The sequence below is a fragment of the Falco rusticolus genome, chromosome 4 (genome assembly GCF_015220075.1).
Source record: "Falco rusticolus isolate bFalRus1 chromosome 4, bFalRus1.pri, whole genome shotgun sequence".
In the NCBI taxonomy this organism is placed as follows: Eukaryota; Metazoa; Chordata; class Aves; order Falconiformes; family Falconidae; genus Falco; species Falco rusticolus.
Genome location: NC_051190.1, coordinates 111,450,389 through 111,471,234, shown reverse-complemented (window position 1 = coordinate 111,471,234; position 20,846 = coordinate 111,450,389). Strand labels below are relative to the sequence as shown.

Sequence of the window (20,846 nt, the reverse complement as noted above, 5' to 3'; positions counted from 1 at the left end):
TTTGGGGACTGGCAGGAGTGGCCAGGAGATGGAACAGGGCACAATTTCCTGTTCTATGTTTTATCTAGAACACATACAGGGACAGTGGGGGAGATCTGCTGCTGTGTCTGACACATTTTTCCTTGTAAAAGTCCCATTTAGGAATGAAGCAATTCAAAATGCTGGCATTTCTCTGTAAGAGAAGTTCATGCTCCCCCCAGCCCTGTATAGATGGGGAGCGTTCCTCAGATCGCAAAGTCGTGATTATGTCATGATCATGTCTGGCAAGCGAAACACACAACATCAGAAAAACACAGCACTGCTCAGCAGCAACACCCTTTCTCCTGGCCAGGCCAGCGAGAAGAAACTGCAATTGCAGAGTCAATGTCTTGACACTATAAGACACCTTTAATTAGTGAGATGTAGTAATTAGAGGAAGGTTCCCTTCCTCAGGCGGCAGGTTTGCACGGCAGCCAGCAGCTGTGGTTTGTTCTCACTCGCATCAGGGCGACTGAGTTCCTGTCAACACAGAGGGAAAGCAAAAAGTTTGATAAACACTACCAGAAGACCCTGTCCGATCTGAAAGCACGCAGCCCATCATGTGACGAGAAGAAATAAATTCCTTTTACCTCAAGCTGTCACACTGCCACGCCTGTGTAGGCTCTCGGTGCGTTTAGCGCTGTTGCGTCTTGCTTTTGGTTTTAACCTCTTCTGCCTGGGATATTCCGTTGCCCTCCTTCACAGGAACTGTAAATGGCCGTTGTTCCTTACGCAGAAGGACTTATTTCTGTGTTTTCTGCCACAGCAGCTTCCAAGGAAGTCTACAAACAACTAGACGGAGGCAGCCACCGCTAACCCAAGAACAGCTATCAGGAAAACCGTCCTAAGTAAAATAAAAAAGGCGGAACGGTATTTTTGTTTCTACCTGACAAAGTGGACCCATACCATAAATACACGAACATGGGAAGTGGTATGTGCAAACATTTACATTTTCAGCTCAAATACCAACAGTTTTGGGCATGCTGTCCTGAGCAGCCTGGTGTTTGAGTAGATACCAGCTCTTGGATAGATTTCTGTACTTTCAGAAATAAAAATGCCTCTCAGAAATGACAGTCATCTTGACCTTCTGGAGCGGAGCGCCCCAGAACGGTACCATCGGGCCCCTGCTTTTCTGCTTTTGGCTTCCTAAGAGGGCCAAGGTGAGGGGGAGTAACCCAAGGCCAACAGCAGCCAAATCAGAGGGCTTTTATGCTAGAGGGTGTACATGACCAATACACCTTTTGTGCAGCCACCATATAACCAAAGAGAAGCTCCAGAGGTGCTCCAAAACCAGAGCCACAGCACCAAAAACGTAAGACCAAGCAGAGCAAGCCGCTGCAGAAAGCTCAGAGCTTGGCTGCTGAAAGCTCTGGTTCCATAAGGTATTTAATGCTGGCCTGAAAAAAACAGATTTGAAAGCCACTAACTTCCAATTAATAATCTGCATGCAAGGGATGCTTATTTATGAAACTGTGTACCCAAAGAAGGAAAGGTAAGGTAGGTGCAATAAAAACACATAGTCTGAGACAAAGGATGACGTTCTGCTCTCACCCTCATAGCATCAACACCATCACTCTTGGTGAATTCAGAAGTCAAGATGGTTTGCTAATAGAAAACAGAACATGCACCTTCATTTCGGGTAAGTGGAAATACTGTGAAAGGATGCCAGAGCCTCCCGTTAAGTGATGTAAACAGCGACAGAAGAAAGCAGCGCAGTATCCGAGCTATGCTGTGCTGATGTGGCCGAGTTAATGAAATGTGGTTTTCCTGCCTCACAGTGCACATGCTGCAACGTTTACAGTTAGATTCTGATCTGTTGAAATCAGGTCAATGCTGTGCTGTCCTTTCGGAGCAAACCCTTCCGCCTGCAGCTGTCATGAGTAGAATGCAGCATCAAAGGCTCTGGTCTAAATGGGCAAAGCATTTATTATCCTTTAATTTTCCATCCATGCTTTTGAGTCCTCGGAGTAGGCTGGTACAAGCATTTAGACAGGTTAAGTGGTGTACTTTCTCCACTAGTTGAAGGTAGCTGGATGCTTTCTCACCTTCAAGCAATCACATGTTGTAAAGATTTCGACTCCCCTTTTCAGCAAAATACTTCTGGTAACCTACCAGGTGTTATTTTGTTAATAGGGAATAAAAATAATTAAACACAGAGGCTACAGTATGCGCAGTCTTATAAACTGGACTAATAACGGTTTTCCTGCCACCACAAAATGTCACATTTTTGCGTGATGTCTGACATCGAGCTATCTGAAGTGGAACAGAAGACACAATCGATCTGTGTTGGAAAGCGCCTCCCTCCCGCAATTAGCCTAGCTAGCTTCATTAAGCCTACATCTCTACCACACCATATTGCTCTTCATGGCAAATACATACTGTTACAGCCTGGTTTATCCTCGCAGATGAAAATGTGCAGACACGGGGGAAAGCTAGAGGAATGTCTAGCAATACATCCTAGCGTATAGTCCTTATTGTCCTTTTTAAATACCCCGATAACTGCCACCATCGGCAGATCCCGGCGGCTGCAGGTTGTGGCCCCGGACCCTGTTGCAGCGACCGGCCTCTCGGGCTGCGTGGGCACTGGTGTCTGTAAACCACCCTCCTCAAGTACTGCTGGGCTCACGACCGGGGGGCCCTGCACAGGAGAGGACGGCCCACCCCCCCCCATACCCTCGAGGCAGTCCTACTGGAGTCAGGGTTTCAGAGAGATCCTTCCAAGTGATCATCTGCTGGGGACAAGTGCCGGGTTGACAGGACTCGATGACAGTAAAGGTCTTTTCCAACTTAAACGATTCCATGATTCATTCCCACACTCATTTGTGGTGTCTGTGCCTTCAGAGACCCGTCCTCCGGCCCGAAAAGCCGTCAGGAGAGATGAGGTGGAAGAACATTTTCTATGGGACACTAATTTGAAAACCACACTTGGTTTCTAAGCGGTACTTTAAATCAGGCACAAGTATATTACCAAACAGAAAACAAATATTTGAGAAAAGCAGTCCTTTAAACAACTTTGCATTTCTTAGTGAGCAACCAAAGCTGCTATAGATTAAAAGTAGCTGATTTCCAGATACCTGGAGACATTAAGTCTGTTTGGGACAGCTCTGCTTCACTTCAGGAAGGGTATAGAAAAATTGTACTTGGCAGTAGCACTTTTCTCAGTAATTCGGTGCCTGCTCCTAGGGGATATTTCTGTCACTTCATCTATTTCCTTTTGTATTTAAGTCTGTTTACAATAAATAGTAATAATAATAAGAAGAAGAAGAAATAATCATACGCTAATACAACACACTAAATGTATGTTACATTCTGGTAGGCTATTTAGCATAATTTAAAATCCTACACTTTGAATGAAGATTAGTTTTACGCAACACTGAAACCAATCAGCCTTTTGTAAGGGGTGTAGCGAGGGGTACAGCAGCTCTCGGCTCCACCAGAGCAGCCATCAGTAACGTGACACGGTACTGCGATGCCAGAGCAAGTGACACACGGCCATGTAGCTGCACATTATAATTAACCACTGATTTACAATATAAAGAGGATAGATTGTTACATTCAATTAACTTGCCTTCCTCTCAGCTGACAGGCAGCTGAGTGCTGAACACTTAATATACTTTTTGCAAATTTCCTTCTCCACAAGCATTATAATTGCTGTAATTAGCACAGATCAACTATGACAGCAAAACCCTCATTTCATCTATGCATGCAATAGCTTATAAAAAGTTTCGATTTCTCAGTTTTATGAAGTATCTAACCAGCATTTCTCTTTTATCATCCCTTCTCACATAGTTCCGTGTAGTTTTTTCAGACGATTCAGTCACCTTCTACATAACTCTACAGAAAAAGAAAATTTTCCCAAGAAATATGAATTGGGATGAGTTCAGCTGATGACAGTCACGTGTAGAGTGACACAGGTGTCCCACGTTTTCTGTTGAATGAGTTGGTATTTTCTGTCATGCTGGTTCTTTTTCTACGGGCTGTGTATTAGCCCATCGGAAAAAGGCTGCCCAAGCGCTCTAAACCTCCTTTTTGCTTTCTTCTGTTTTCTGTGACAGCCTGCTGTCATAGGTGCTCAGTGGTTTATTTGGCTTGACATGTTGATTTACCTGTCAGAACAGCGCAGAGGGTGGAAGAGGTGTCGGGCGAGCCTAGGGGAGCTCAGGCGAGCTCCTAACCTGCCCACTGAGCAGATATTGAGAGATTCGAGCATCGCTGTGGGACCTCTTCCTTCCAAAAGAGGGACCCACAGGGTGACTTGGGGCTGTAACCCTGCCATGCTTCACAGCATCTGTCCAGCTAATGAAAGCTCCAAACACAAAGTTCAATGCAAGGACTTCGTATAGCACGGCACAGCCACCCACACCGAGATTTCAAGCCCACGTAACAGAAGCCTCCAGGAGACGCAATCTGCTGTGACTAAAGGCGACCAGCCACTGACCTTGGGAGTCACTGCATTGTTCTTCTTGGCGTAACGAGTCCACCTCCAATTCAGACCACTCACCGTAGCATGTAAGCGAGCCTGTGGGGGGGTTACCCCAGCCTCTGAGGTGGGAATGACCAGCAGCTCCGGCTGTGCGTTACCCGGGACACCTGACCCTTCACTGTCAGTTCAGGGAAGCAGTTGTGACACCGACTGTAGGCACATAACGCTGCCGTACGTTTAGCTTTAGCCTTCGGATGTGCGTTGCTACATCCTTGTACTGACTGGCCATGGGGCGGCAATGTCAATCTTGTTGAAAACGTTTTCTTACACTTGCTGGTCTCAGCCCCTGTTCCTGCTCCTCCCCCTTTGCGCTTTGTCCTTGTTCTGTTTTTACAGTTGAGGAATCCATACATGTCTTTTAATTTCTTCTGCAAAAGTTGAATTCAGTCTTTTTCTTCCAGCAGTTCAGCCCACCACAAAGACTTTCTGATCCCACCAGACTGTACACTTTCTTCTGCTCCACCTTCATACAGTTCCTTACAGGCGCTCAAGTCCACTCTTTAAGGGAATCACGTGTGCAATGCCAGCTTTCCATGCAAGATTCCTCCCCTTCTCAAGATGGCAAATGCTAGACACTCTGTCCTTTGACTGAAGTTTCTTTGAGTGTTTTGGGGTTTTTTTTGCTTTCCTTCAGGCCAATAAGCTTCACTGTCCAGACATCTCCATTTTGCAACGCTTGCCCTTTTGAAATGAAAAGTCCTTTCATTCAAGATCTGGTTTTTGTTCTTTGGCTAAAACCAGAAAAAATTATTTTCTATAATTATCTCTTACTTCACTGTAAGTCTTGCACAGCGGCATGATGAAGTCTTGTGCAGAAGCACCAGAGCCCCAGCTGAACAAGGTCATTTATGCACCAGGGCACCCTCACCAGCAGAGTCCCATCTAGGGCCAATTTACTTTTTTTTTCCCCGTTTCAGGAACCCACCGTTCAGCAGTATGCAATGTAATGATGCTCAGAGCCTGAAGCAGCACACCCTGTTCTTGGTTCAGGAACATTTTGTTGAACAAGGGTGTCAGTTAAAACTTCCAGAAGCAATAAAAGGCCTGCAATTATAGATTGGAGGATAAATTCCATCAATAGCAAGAAAATTTAAGTCCTTCTTAATGACAGTTGCTGTTAGCATCCCTCTGTGAAGAATACAAAAGTCTCACCAAAGGATGATAGCAGACCTGTAACACTATCCCACTGGAAATGTTTTTACTACTCTTTTCCCAAGGGATTTTAGCTCAAAGGCAATAATTTCTCATTTTTTGAAATCTGACAACAGTGTTCATGTGGTGCACTAGTCCACCAACCCTTTTACCTGTGCCTTTTCTCAGTCCCATGGATCCCTCCATGCTCATATTCTACTTAGAGAAGTTATTCCAGTGTATTATTTCTACAGCAAACATTTTCACACTGCTGCACGAGTGGTATCAGTCCTGTTATGCAAACTCTTTGCGTTATTAAAAAAAAAAACCAAAACACCATTCTAAGTTGTATCACACTGGCCATATCAGTGAGGCAATTGACAGTTTTCTGGTTGGGATCTCTTGCAGAGTTAGATCTGCACCTCATTCTTGCTCTGGGTGGACCGATCAGCTATGCCACGCCACTTGGCGGCTTGGTTCCTCCATCACACCAGACCATGTGCCTGGTGAACTGCAGGCTCCTCGTTCTCCTCTGTGGTTGGTACCTGTAGACCTTAAGATGCAAACCGACTTCCAACCCTCCATCCTTACGGATACCTCCTTCACACCTTGTAAGGTCAGATCTGACCAAAGGCTGCACCATCTCTTCCAGAAACTCCCTCAGATATCCAGTTGATGACTAGTACATTCACCAAGTCCTCTTAATTCCATTGTCTCCTCCAGTTTAAGGGGCACCTCGATAGCCAGCCTAGTGGCCACCTCCTTTAAGAAAGAAAACAAACAAAAAAACACAAACACCAGCCAAAACCCCAAAAATATTATTCACGCCTATTCGTTGTCTCTTCTTTTCTTTAACCCTCTGCCAGCATCAGTCCAGAAGTTCCTGACATTTTGGCTTCAGGTACCAGTCATGCATTTCTTGACAGCAAAGCACGACAAGAAAATCATCAGCACTTAAACCAAAGGAGCAGAACGCAGCCGCCAGCGCTGCCCGCAGATGCTCTCCTAGTCCCATGCTGGGTTATTCCAGCGTTGTCTCCTGTACCGCCCCTGTGGCAGTGCCAGCACTCAGGTGCCTCTCCAAGCAGGCAGAGGCACGAGTTTTCGGCAGCAGGAGGGAAGGGGCAGAACACTGTGGCACGAGCCCTGCCTGACAGACCCTGCCCTCGCAGTGGGGTGGGAGCCCCAGGAGCAGCGGTCACCTCCAAAAGCTCCCCCCTCCCCTCCCCCCCAGTAAGCTCTGGGCTGTGTGCCCCTCTCATTTTGTGCAGCTTCTTCATTCATTCAAAACTGCCTGTGGAGACGGGCAGAGGGGAAGCCCACCAGACATCTCGAACTGCTTTTAAGCTGCTGGTTTAGCCTCCCCTTCACCTCCTTTCCCACAGCTCGGCACAAAGTGTGCTTTCTGTGACGTGTTCCTCCTTTCAAGCAAGAAACAAAACTACCCCTCAGCACTTGTGCTGCGCGGTGCCTGCTCTTATTGGAGTAGGAATAATTACAGGGATTATGAATGTGGTACTGAATGTCAAAGAGTACTAGAGCTGTCCAATATGTCAAGACTGAATAAAGATTCTTCCAAGGCATTGCTTTTCTGCCTGAAATTCAGTTATGGCATCAAATACCTTATAAGTGGATCTATCTAGTAACCAATTTTATCAGCATATTTAAGACGTTACTCATCTCACCATTACCAGAATGAATCAAAACCCTTTGTGCTCGCAAGCATCACAGAGTTTTTTATCCAATACTGCTCCCAAGGTACAAAAACACCCTGTCATTCATCGAGAACGGAGCACACGTATCATGTGCAGCATGTATCACGCACGCCATGCTTTATGAGAAAGATGGATTATGCAGTGTGGGATCTCAGAGAAATGTATCGCTCAGTATTTTCTTCTTCAAGTTATTTCTCCACAAACACATTTTATTTTAGGTAACAATGCCAAAGCAGTAAACTAATCCATTTAGAAGCTGGACGAGAGGGTTTCAGGGGACGGGCAGCTGAAGCACTGCTTGGGCTCAACAAGGCCCAGTGTGAGCCTTCTGAAATTGCCTCTCCGGCCGGCCCTCTGGCCATGGACAGCCTCCTGCTATTCCACGCCACGGGAGGCTGCCCACGCAGGGGCAGAGACCCCAACAGCCCTCCGGCCGGTGGTCGCGCTTGCCCCTGCCCTCACCCCTACAGCTGCACCAGGAGCCAGCTGGCACAAGGCTGGTAGCGCTGCAGCAGATCTGGTGCCCGTCAGCAAACCTGGGCGACACCTGGGCAGGTGGTGGAAACATCTCCTCAGCCCTTCACCGAGCTGGGGTGGTGAAGGTGCAGCTGCTGAAACACATGCAGGTTCATGCTAGGTTCAAGGGCAATGCTTTCGTAGCACAGCTCCCTCCACTGACAGTGGGAAAAAGCAAGTTCTCCTGGAGAACCACAGCAGATTCAAGTTCTGATTTTCACGCAGCGTGCGAGGCAGCTGGGAAGCTCCTTCCCAGGCTGAACAGTTTTGCCTCAGATTTGTCAAGAGTATTCAGCTAGAGCCGAACAGATACTATCCAGTTGTAAAGAAGCTTTAAACAGCCTTGCCACTATTCTACCCTTAAATTCCAAAGCTGATAAAGCTATTACATACTTCTAAGTGCGACCCTGAAGCAAGGATGTCAGAAGCAGGAATGGTATCGGTATTTGTGCTCCAGTTCTTTCCTCCTTCCCCGCTTTAGACATTTAGAAATGCAACTACTTCATGATTACTCAAATAATCCAAACAGATGCAGTTTGAATCTTAAGTCCCAGCATCTGTCCACAGTATTTCAAGCTGATCTTCACATCCTGGCCAGCAGAACTACTAAACCAGATCTATTCTTCCCAGACATCTGCCTGCTTGTAAGGCCTTTAGTAAAAACAGGACAGCTGCTGACATTTAGAGCTATGCTGAAGCGACTGCTGCTATAGCTAAAGCTTATTTTGGCTTTACGCAGCAAGAAGGGGGATGTTCAGCAGGAAGCAGTAACGAAGCAGCAACGCTAATGCAGCTCAGGATGAGAAGGAAGCAAGAGATGGGATGAACACTTTTCAGGTATCAAAGAGGATATGCTGAACTGACAGAGCGCGTATCTGTCTCCAGTCAATACTGTGAGAGCCAAAATTAGCTGAATAGAAGTTGGATTCGTTTTCTTTAATGGCTGAAATGAGGAATATAAATCCCCATGATTTAACAAGTGAACACTCTTCTGGGGAATATTAATGATGTTACCTTGCAAAAGTCTTTCCACTTCGTGATTTATTATAGCAGATTTCTCAAACACCAACATTTTAGGGCAGGACAGTTGGCTGAAAGCTGACATTTGGTATGACAGTTGGCTTGCACTTGATTCCAAAACGTTATCATATATAATGTTATCTCAATTCAATTATTCAATCCAAATTACTAGCAAAGTCTGTAGGTTCTTAACAACAATGAAACCACAATGCATTTAAAAAAAAATAAAATATGAGCACTGATTTTTTTAAACATATTTAAGGAATAAGTGCAAGATCTTTTACCATTTATATTCAAATCCATTTACTCTTAGCAGATAACACCCCTAGGAAAACACAACAGTGACAGTACAACTTTTTAGGGCCTAGCTATGATTATTTTAGATGCTATCATAGGTTACTGACATCAGTGCTACTCGAGGTCTTTGCCAGCTCGAAGTCTCCCCAAGAGTTCTACAACCTCCATACCTTGACTAGCTGAAGAGGACACCATATATACGTGTGTATACATGTATAACATATATACATGCACACATATAACAGATACGGTTTTATATGTATGTTTTAAATGTGCCATTGTACTGTTCCTACTTTGATAAGAACCAAAGATGATATTCGGGTTTCACGCAAGACCCAAGTATCTTTTCAGAGAAAGCACCGAGCGTTTGTTCATTGTTTTGTTTTGGCAATACAAATAGTGAACTATCAGAAAAATCACACCCACACCGAGGACTCCTGGCAGTACTGGACACTCCATTTACTTTGTTGTGTGTTGTGAGGGCCAAACCTCCTCTGAAATCTATCCTCTCACACTGGAAGTCCAAACCAAGAAACTCTGTACTGAGGACTGCCAATATTAGCATCAATGATGAGAACAACTAGGTAGCTTGTCAGAAGTACGGTGCGACTCACACCAACTTCCTCAAGTCTTTCCGCACCATTACATTTCAGTATTGTCCCAACACATTTAGAGTAACGGATGATTAACCACCACCTCATTTTAGGAATCAAGTTAATGAAGCGAGCACCATGCAATGTAAAGGCTTGTTTCACAAAGGTTTCTTGAGTTACAGTGACGTTTTTCCTACTATCCTTAATTAGCAGATGTATTTATTACCTGGCAGCTGTGGGCTGGGAGAAAACCCCCATACTGAAGTCATCTTTAATACCGAGCTAGATTAACATAGAACACGAAAAATAATTATCACAAGCTCAATGCAGGCAACCAGCTATAAAGTCCGTAGAAACAAATGTAATTTCTGTAACTCATTACTAATTGCTTGTAGTACCTTCAGACGTTCCTCCTGCGGTGAATAGTCCAGCAGGTTCCCAGACACTCCCGTGCTTCTGTAAGGGCTGTATTTTGGAGTACCATGCCTTTCTTTTGTACCCTTCCCTACCACATTTCGGGAAGAGAGGAGGTATTCAAATTCATGTTTTCTTTCACAAATCCAACAATTCCAACCTGAAAGGACGTAAGATCCCGTTCGAAGCACTGCTTTTCACCCGCAAATCTTAACACACTCACAGGACATCAAGTCTAATTTGTACCTTTTGGAAAAGGAAGATTTTAGCCTGTTCAAGTGAAATGTTAGGAATCTACAATCTCCTTTCTCACCCATTTGTATGAAGGGAAATTGAGTTTTGCACATCCAAAAGAACAGGTTAAAGATTGACATTTGAAAAAAATTTACAAATGCACAGTGAGATCTCCCACTGCTGCCATCTCCTACAGCTCTTCCATTCACTCAGGTTTCTGTACAGCATTGCGTCGGAAACTACATTTCAAGGGAAAAGGAAAGAAATGTTGAACAAAATGCAGGATCACAACCTGGCCGTACACAACAGAACTTGCTTTGTGCAGGGAATCTGCTCAGTAGAGCCCATGGCAGACCATCCTAGAGAGAAGGGCCCAGGAGATCTGGTTGACGTTCAAGAACCATCTCCTCCAGGCTCACGAATGGTCCATCCCAACACAGACACACAAACAAAACAAAACACAGAGGCAGAAGAACTGGACCCATGAATAAGGAGCTCTTTTGAACCTTGATATGAAAAAGCAGCATACAAGAGGTGGAAGCAAGAGCAGGGGACCTAGGGGGTTACAGATGCACTGTCCAAGCACACACAGATGGCGTTAGGAAAGCCAAAGCCCAAATGAAATGGAATTTGGCAAGGGCGGTGAAGGGTAACAAGAAAAACTTTGGCAGAGTTATCAGCATCAGGAAGACAAGGGAAAAACAGGGCTCCCCAGCTGAGTGGGGAAGAGGACCTGCTGGCAGGAGATACGGAAAAGGCCACGGTACTCGCTACTGCCGTTGCTTCTCCCGTCTCCAGCAAGAGCAGCCCCCAGGAACCCACCCTCAGGAACCCCAGGCCTCCAGGCACAGAAAACTGCCACAGCTGCCAGGCCCAAAGGGCTGGGACCAGCGGCACGCGGCCCAGCTGGAGACCGGGCCTTACCGGTGCGCACCGGGAGGACGTACCCGCGCCGGGACGGTTTAAAATCTTCATGAATGGAGGCGGGTGAGGGGACAGAGCTCACCCTCAGCACGTTCGCAGGTAACGCAAGGCCGGGAGAAGTGGGTACCCCAGCGGGTGCGCTGCCACTCACAGGCCACCAACAGGCAGGGGACAGGAGCCCACACGCGACCCTCGGAAGTTCAAAGGGCAACGCCAGGTCCGGCTTCTGGGGCCAACCCACCCCAGGCACCAGCACACACAGGGGCCAGACAGCTGCCAGGCAGCTTTGCCAAAAAAGCCCGGCGGGTCTCCATGAGCAAGGGGAGCACGAGCCCGCCACGCCAGCCCCGCAGCAGACGCCAACAGCCCCAGATCACCACAGGTCACAGGAACACCGTGAAGCTTGCTGGACAGATGATCTAACAATAAAGACACGTAGAAAATAATGACTGTTACAAAGCACTGTTACATTAAGACCACCAAAACGACCAAGTTGCCCAAGCAATGCTACATTACTAACAGGACAGTCACCTGCTGCCATCAACCAGTTTACAACTCATCTGCTTGAACTCACCTGTCAGCGTTTCCCAGCAGAGCTGCACTTGAGAGCCTGCACTCTTTAAAATGGGTATTCGGCACATTTTAAGTAATGTGCTTAACCTTACTGCAGCTTCTAGATGCATGTAATGACAACTGAACAGATGTACTGCTACCCAATGTGTATTTCAACAAAGAGGTGGCAAAATCTTCTGCCGTACAAAGTATTTACAAAAGCACACAGCTTCAAAAAAAACCACAGTTTATTTCACTACTTAAATTATTAAAACGCTAAACAAGACAACCTTGTAGTTTATACATTAGGAATGTAAGTTTTCACATATAATTAAGAGAACACTTTACTGTAAAAAAGGTGAAACACTGCATTACTAAAACACGGTGTCACACAAACTGAAGAGTATGAGAAGGTGTGGCACATTCATTTAAACTCAGGCTTTTAGGTGAAGACAGACATCTATAGACCGAGGCAGCTATTCCACAGACTTTGGTGAATATTAAAAAGTGTACACATTTAGTACTAGAAGTAGAATTATACAAATACAAAAGGCAATATATTACATACCTATATACAGCACTGTAAGCCTCAAACACTGACAAAAGAGATCCGACATAGTAATTGTTAGAAATTTCTATAATCCTTATAGAAATCAGGAGACCTCCTTAGAGAAGCGTGGCTAAAATAGCTACATATTTCTGTACCTGTCAAATCTGCCAGGTATTCAAGGCAATTCAAGCACATTTCACTCCCTTCAGAAAAGTCACTGCAGCTCTACAGAAAGTGGTTAGAGGCCATACACTTTTTGCACAAATGTTACAGTTTCTCACAACAGAAAGAATTCTCAGCTTCAACAGTTTTGAAAGTGTTGCTGTTCAAAGCTATCGTTGGGAACAGTGTGCTTTGATTTAAAACAGTAAGGTCAGTTATAAATGTCAGCATTAAAACAACTTCTCTTATTATAATTTGAGATGATTCACTCCTACATAACGTTTTTTCCTGCAGAACATTGCAGCCGTGTATGATGTATTCATCAGAACTACCCACTCCTGGGCAGACTACAATATGGGATGTCTTAATAGGCTTTCCTTACACTGTTAGAAGTCCTATACTTCTTTAATATACATTTTTCATTCATCAATCTAAACTGACCAGATAATGCTCAAAATCCGAGCCCTTGACAGTTTTAGAAATATTCCGAAAGAATTAATTTATCTGCTTCCTGCCCTACTTCCCCCTTTCCTCTCCTTCCGCCAAGTCCCACATCATGGATATTTGGACAACAAATAATTCTGTCCCATCTCTCCCCTATCTTGCCTTTTTTTTCTTTTTTTTTTCCATTTTCAAGAAAAGGAAGAAGCACAACTGACAGTTTTATTACTCACATCAGGAAAGAAATTCTTTAGTCTCGATCAGTGTCAAGATGTGATGTCAGTTCACAAAAACATGCTCATTGGGTAAGTTGCTCCAGAGACCCATACATACATACTCACCAGCAGATGTATAGAAACATATGTATGAACCCGCATATGTATAGAAACAGCAGCCTTTAGTATCAAGAACCTTTCCTTTTATCATTTTCTAAAAAAAGTACAAAGCTTTATATAATTTCAGTTGTACCAATACGAGCCTGTCTTGGGTTTAAACCGGAGCACAGTTAGAATAATCAGCTAAATAAAAGGATAAGCTAACTTTACTCAGTGTTAAAACTTGTAGCCAACAGTATTGTAAACATTATGTGACATATCCACATTTTATGGCATTTTCGATCCTTCTAATTTTAAATATTTATAGCTCACGTGACTAAATCTTCCCAGTATAACAAACAACTCTTACACCAAGACCAAGCTTGCAAGAGTGTCTACTGTGGAGATAATTACGAACTAAACGAAACAGAAAAAACCCAGCTGAATTACTTGAAAATTCTAGTCCCTTAACACAAACTCACAACTAAATACTGTCACAACAAACATTTGTCAATTGCAATTTTATTTATCTATTCTAGTTTATGTTTCAATTAAATTACTGTAAAGTGTTTCCAAAGCATATGTAAATGCTACACTGCAAGAGCAGAGCAGGAGGCAGCTCTACGTTCTCCAGGTTATTTCTTTGTAACATCTAGAACACATTTCAAGGAAAGGAAGAGCTCTGCCTTCCGTGTGTGTAGTGCCAGCCCATGTCTGCTACCAGCTGCCTAAACCCCTTCTAGCGCTTGTGGTTGTGCATGCTCCAGCCGCCACATGTATTAGTCAATCTGAAACAAATGTGCTGTCTAATGTGTATTGCGGAAAAACCTATAAAAAAGACAAAATTTTCTGCTGTACAAAGTATTCACAAAAACATACAACTTCAAAGAACCAGTTTATTTCACTGGCTAAAGTATTAAACACTGCACAGGACAAACTTGCAGTTCATACTTTAGGAATGTAAGTTTTCATGTACAATTAAGAAAACACTTCACGGTAAAAAGGTGAAATACTGCATTACTAGAACAGAACAGTGTCACACAACAAACAAGAATATGAGAAAGCGCAGCACGTTCATTTAAACTCGGGCTTTTAGGTGAAGACAAATATTTACAGACTGATGCAGCTACTCCACAGAGCTTGGTGAACATTAAGAAATTACACATGTAGCCTACAGTCTTAGAAGTAGAATTACACAACTTACTTGTCCCTATCAGCTATGTCTCCTCATCTCTTTTCATTAAATACCCAGCTTATTAATTGCTATAAACCTGAATAACATTAGCTGCTTACAAGTTATTTCTGCTTCAGTTTAAGTCAAAAATAGGCATGTAAACTCATCTCGGGGCAAACAGGGAAGTTACCAAAATTTTAGTGTTTGTTTCATTACAAGGTTCTTGGCAGTAAGGGAACACTAGCTGCAGAAATCTGGACAGGTGGGAATCACTACACCTTAGATCTTCATCCTATTTCTCCATCAATTATATCATCTGTTTATCAGCTAATCACTACTACTGGAGTGGTTTTGTCAGCTATTGCTTCTCCAAATTTCTGCACAAGAAGTTTGAACATCCCTTTTTAATTAAAAACTTAGCATTATAAAAGTTAGTATCAAACAAGGTCACGAAACTAACTGAAGGTTAAACGTTAGGTAACCTTGACCAGGCTGCTGTTTTAGAATTTCAAACTAGAAAAATAATAGATATCAAAGACTAGAAATTACAGTTCTAGTTATATTTACATTATAATTTCCCTTTGTGCTTGCAAGTTACTGGAAGTACGCATCCTTTGGTAGTATTCTTTTAGTCTCAAGTAAGAAGTTCATGTTAAATACATTTACACTCCTGATTTGCTTAAGTCAGTGCAAAGGGCTCATACCTTATTTCCTACATGACATTGTTACATAAGCGTATCTCTTCCCCATAAATAATAATACAGATGACAGCGACTTTTCAATGAGTAGCTTTGCGCCCTATATTTAAGGATCTGAAAGAAAGTCTATCACACAATTTCTAAGTCTAAAAAGTGACTACTATAGGAACTGGTAAGAACTCCCATCTACAAGGACTGCCGCTGTATGACTTCTGACCCAGTTTCAAAGACTTAAAGAAAAACCAAAACGCATCTGTAATTCAGACTCATATAGGCATGAGGAAGTACGAACACTGCAACGGGTACTACCGTTACAAAAACCACCGTAACATCGAACACTGAACAGATGCTTCTAGTCTGAGTCTTACATGTAAGCACAGCTGTCTCATGGCAAACGTAAGAGGATGCTTGTTGTTACAGTGCAGTTCCAAAATTTTATGCCGATACTGTGGGACTCCTCCTAAACAAAATAGGTACTTCCAGTTTCACCTATGCCAACCGGCAGTGAACAAGACTATGGGAAAGAGGCTCTATTTACTCCCATACTTTGCATTTGTAAAAAGCCACACATCTTGGTCAGTGGCTAACCAACCAATCCATGCTTATTAAATTGGTGAAGATGTAAGTCAGTAATCAGGTGTATAAACACAGTAAGTCAAAGAGGAACTTTTCAAGCTGCTAGAAGTTGACACAACATAATTAGAACTGTTGTCTACTCACTATTACTGTCAAATGAGAGTCAAACAAGAATTTATGGGGTTGAGGTTTAAGAAAGTAATGTACAGCATACTGAAGACCTTAATGCACCAACATCAGCATAAACCCTCAATATTTTGTTTTTCATACTTGCCAATTTAATATCAATCTGTTGACAAAGTTATGCTAATACTAGGGGGTCGCTGCTGATTAGGTTGTTTGCTTAAAACGGGAAGATCTGTTCTTTCTGTTCCATATATCAGTTTTTCCTCCTGAAGACTGCAAGCTGAAAACCTGTTTGCCTCTGTACCAGATACGCCACCACGATTATTTGTAACTGTGACACCACTGACCTGTTCAAAGGATTTACTAAACACAGTAGTGGTTGTTCTGGCTAGACTATGGCTGCCAGGCTTAGGCAGGGACTGGCTAGTTGTCAATGTCAGTCTCTTCAGAGAGACAAGCTCTAGATTCTCACTCATGGCTCTCTGAGTTTGTTTTCGTGACAAGTGTTCTCTGCAGCTTTCTCCTTCTTTTTCTTTTCCTCCAGCTTTGCTTCCTCCAGACCTTCGTTGGCTCTTCCCTAAAAGGTTCTTACTGCTCATGTTGTTGCTGTTAGATAGGGCAGACTGACTTGTACTAGAAGTAGCCCTAGAGTGAAACCCTTCATCAGTTTCAGATACTTCTATCAGTTCTTCTTGAATTGCTAAGTCAGTATTACCTGCATGGTAGAAAAAGAAATAAGGAATTAGCAATTTACTTTCTCACATTTCCTGATCTTTATGTATTGCTAGATTTTGATATTTAAAAGCATGAAGCCATTCAGCAACAGAACAGAGAACAGAAGACAACACACTTACCTATTCCATTACATTTTTGGAATTAAGGTTCATTAGGATATAAAGTTACAGCAAATAATGCTGCATTAACCAGATCAAAAAGCATGCCCACAATCTCATTTTGTAGTGATTTTGGAAAAATAAATAAAATGCAGTCTTGTTAATTCATGCAGGAGATTAGAAATTTATAGATTAGAAGATATCACACAGAACAAAAGCGTAAATCTTACTTTGAACAAGTGCTCCAATACATGATTTTGCAAAGTTTATTAATTATAAAGGTACGTGATCAATGCCCCAGGACACTCAACACGGCACCTGCACATTTAGCAACCCAAGAATGCTTTAGGACTGAAAGGTCACCTTCTGCATCACAGGTCTGGTGGTATGAGTTGGAAACTCAAGCACAACATGAGATCTCCAGTATACCGTGAAAAGTGGAATTTGGGAAATCGGAGGTACATAACGAGATACTTTTCACATCCATTTTGATGGATTCTTCATACCATTGATCACCAGATTTTGTAAACCCAATAAGTATGCTTAATAACTCAAAGGTAGGTTGAGCCTCACAGTGTATTTTCTCCAGATTAAATAAATCTACTAGTAAAGTATGTCAACGTTGTCTGTGGCACAGACAAAGCTGTGTGAAATACATGCATTTGTGTTATTACACATGCAAATATATTAACTGCATACTTTAATTCTCCAAACATGCAGCAGTGACCCTTTCAATCAACAGTGGTACCTTAGAGTGCAGCTACAAGTGCTCTGCTAAAACTGCACTCTGCCAGATGAGTTTATTCCATCCTCCATCATTTTTCTTACAGATTTTTGTCTCCTGATTTCTGGCATGCCTTTGCTGTCAGTTCTAGGATCTGTAGCTGTTTCCTGTACTCCCTGTAAATGCTGAACATCATTCTCTGCTAGTGCTCTGCTCTTTTCCCCATTCCCGGTCCTCTCTCCAGCCACACTTGTGACACTAATCTCAGGTATGATAAAGTTGCCCAATTCAGTAGCATCATTACCATTCTCTGGTTGTTCTAGAATTAAAGATGGATAAGAAAAAAACAAAAAAAAAGTCTGAAACAAAACATGAAACAGAAGCCATAGATACAGATGACTAAAGCATTGTAAATTAAAGCAAGATGTTCACATATTAACCTCTTGTTAATTAGCAACATTAGCAAGTATGGAATTTTGCTTTATTTCTAAATTGCAGGTTTCAATCTTCCATTACTGGCCTGTACCCCCATACTGGAAAGCCCCATGCTTGATTTTTCAAAATTGAAATTTCTGCAAATCATGAAACAAATATTGAGAGATAATCAGAAGACAAAGAACTCTCCATATTTCACTTTTATAACTATACCTGTGTCACCAGGCTGAAGAGAAACATTTTTACAATGAAATGGCACATCAACTTCATGTGTTATCATGTAAGACTAGAAATCCTACACGTACATATCATGATGCTGCACAGTGGTCAGCCTGAAAACTAACAGTGAAACAACTAAACCAACTCAAACACACTTTGACTTCCATTTCTTTCTTCATTTCAAAAAACTATTTTCAACTACAAAGATATTTACAAGTAGAAAAATTCTCCAGTTTCTAAAATCAAATTAATTCAGATAAAATCCATGGAGTTTTACTGCAATTTTTGCCATCTACTAATAATATAACATAAATGTTGATCTCCTCAGCCTTTTTAAGCTTCTTATATGAGCTTAAAACTGAATTAGTTTGCAATAAACTTATTTGTGTCACAAGTCAGTTACTAAGTACAATTGAGAAAACAGGGATTAAACTGAGGGGAGGGAAAACACACCTTTCTGCAGGTGGGGGAGCAGAAATTAAGGTAAAAACCAATGCAGCCTGGTTCTAAGATTACTACTTTTCATCTGGATGTCGCATCAACAGCAGGTACATGCACAAGTGTTCAGCCTGGCCAAAAAATTATTTCAAGATAGTCAAAGATTCCTGCAGATACAGCCAAATATCTCCAAGCAAACAGAAAATGCCACTGCTACTCGGAAGCGTGAGAATGATGGTTGTGTGTAAGCACTGGAGATTTATTAACGTTTTACTATTAATAATGATATTTAGTGATAAGAATGGAATAGCTCACACAAGGTCTTGGGAAAACAAATCCTAACTCAGAAGATGTCTGTCTACATTAAATGAAGACAGGTTTGAGAAGGATGAACTCTTGAAAGGAAAAAAAAAAGTGAACAAACAAGTGGGAGTTGAAACTTTATGGATATTCCAAGTATATGCAACTAACAAGTTACAATCCCACAATCCTAGCAACCTGCCAGCTCCACAGTGTTTGAAGTATTCTCACTATCTGAAGGTCTTTTAAAGTATTCAGAATTGCTTATCAGCACTAGCTATACAACCAAAACCCTGCATTTAGATGACCTGGAGAAGGAAGAAAAATAAATAAATAAATAAAAAAAGAGAGAAGCCATCTACTACAGATAGTCACGTCACACCTTCCATGAAGATGTGCACACGGAAACACAAGTGAAGAAGAGCAAGAGCTACACTAAATGCTATGTAGTTATATATTCTACATGTGTTATATATGTATATTATATGCAAACACTATGTCCACAAACTTGACAAGACTAAATTGCACTACAAGCACAGCTCAGAATAAAGCTCAAGTGAATCCATATGTTTTATTCATAATGCAGATTTTCCAGAGCTAAGGATTAAGGAACACCCAGACTATACTGCCAGTTTGCTGCTGCACGTGACAGAAGCTGGCAGTACAGACATTGATGAAGCCCCAAACCTGAGGAATTTACAATGAGATGATTTCTCACAGCAGCAGCTCTAATGCTTTTTGGCTGGAGGGGATCCCCTCTTCCCCCCTGTCCCCACACTGGGGGCTCTTGTGCAGGCACAGTGTACGTCTAGGTGAAGCAGGCTATAGCACTGGGCTTTTTGCCAGCATTTGTGCTGCCTGCACTTCTAACAATGAAATAAAACCTCCAGAGCGAGAAGGTTATTCTGGCAGGAATGGACATCACTGACCCCAGGTATAAGAGCTATCCCTGATTTTACCTGCAAATGCTAAGTATCATGAGTCTTTCTAACTAGTCAACTACTAGTGAAAGTATATGCTTAACAAGTTGCACTATTAATAGGAAATGTCATTAATAATTGCTGCGATTAGCCACTACCTTCCTGATATTTGGCAGAAGTTAGAACTGTTTTCAAGTGTTACTCCCCCTAACAGCACTTTCTGCAAGTCTTGTATTGTCAGTAACAAAGATAACTGAGCACAGTGAACTGCAACAATAATAATAAATCACAATAATGATGATAATCAAGATGATGATAATAATACCACCATCATCAAATACAGCCTTTTTAATAAAAAGATAGGAGCAGAAAGGTTAGTGAGGGGCGAAGATCACCACTCTGAGTGGCCTCATTGCTCTGATTTTACTAGGGGGTGAGGTATCCGTGCCTCTCCTACGGCAATCTCCAAACTCCTTCCTGCTACTCCATCAGTGCAGCTCCAGGCACATTATTTCAGCAGAACTTTTTCTCAGGAGCCACTGATCTCCATGTGAAGAAATTGATTCTGCTATAAACTTCGGTTAGAGCCAGGACACGAAAGAGGAGAGGGCAGTACAGAGCTTACTGTCCATCCCTTCCCCACCAGCGGCAGAGAAGCACTGGTCAGCAGCATCCAGCTCCAAAGAAAGGAGACTCAGAGTAGACAGCAGAAATCAGAGGAGAGAGGAAGAATTTTTTTTGTTACAGGTTTTGTATAACAGCGCTACATGGTTATTGTTGTTTGGTAGTGTGCATTTCTAAATGTATTATCAGCACTTTACCCATCATTGCTGCATTCCCACAGCTGTGTACCCATTACCACAATGAACTGGGAAAAAAACGAAACCCATATTTTACTCAACATAATTATGACTGATCTTTTAGTTAAATGCTATTAACTGCTTTCAATGAAAGGGAATATACCTTTCTCAAAGTTTAACATTGAACTACAGGAGAAAATTAACAAAAAAATGGGATACTGGTATCTCAACTCCTGTTA

At 42.5% G+C, this 20,846-nt stretch overlaps 1 protein-coding gene across 7 annotated transcripts in view; it reads right to left on the bottom strand.

Moving 5' to 3' along the window:
* Nucleotides 1-12,131: 12,131 nt before the first annotated feature.
* Nucleotides 12,132-20,846, bottom strand: part of FAM126A (family with sequence similarity 126 member A) — a 49,917-nt gene continuing 41,202 nt past the window's right edge. For 4 of the 7 annotated variants that reach the window (XM_037383913.1, XM_037383915.1, XM_037383914.1 and 1 more), the window contains 2 exons: nt 17,800-17,814; nt 12,132-16,653 (listed from right to left, as the gene is read on the bottom strand). In XM_037383913.1, the coding sequence (XP_037239810.1) occupies nt 16,097-16,653; nt 17,800-17,814 (572 nt within the window). In that variant the 3' untranslated portion in view covers nt 12,132-16,096. Of the gene's footprint in view, nt 16,654-17,519; nt 17,815-20,846 lie in introns of all 7 variants that reach the window. The other 3 variants (XM_037383919.1, XM_037383920.1, XM_037383917.1) reach the window with 3 other exon arrangements.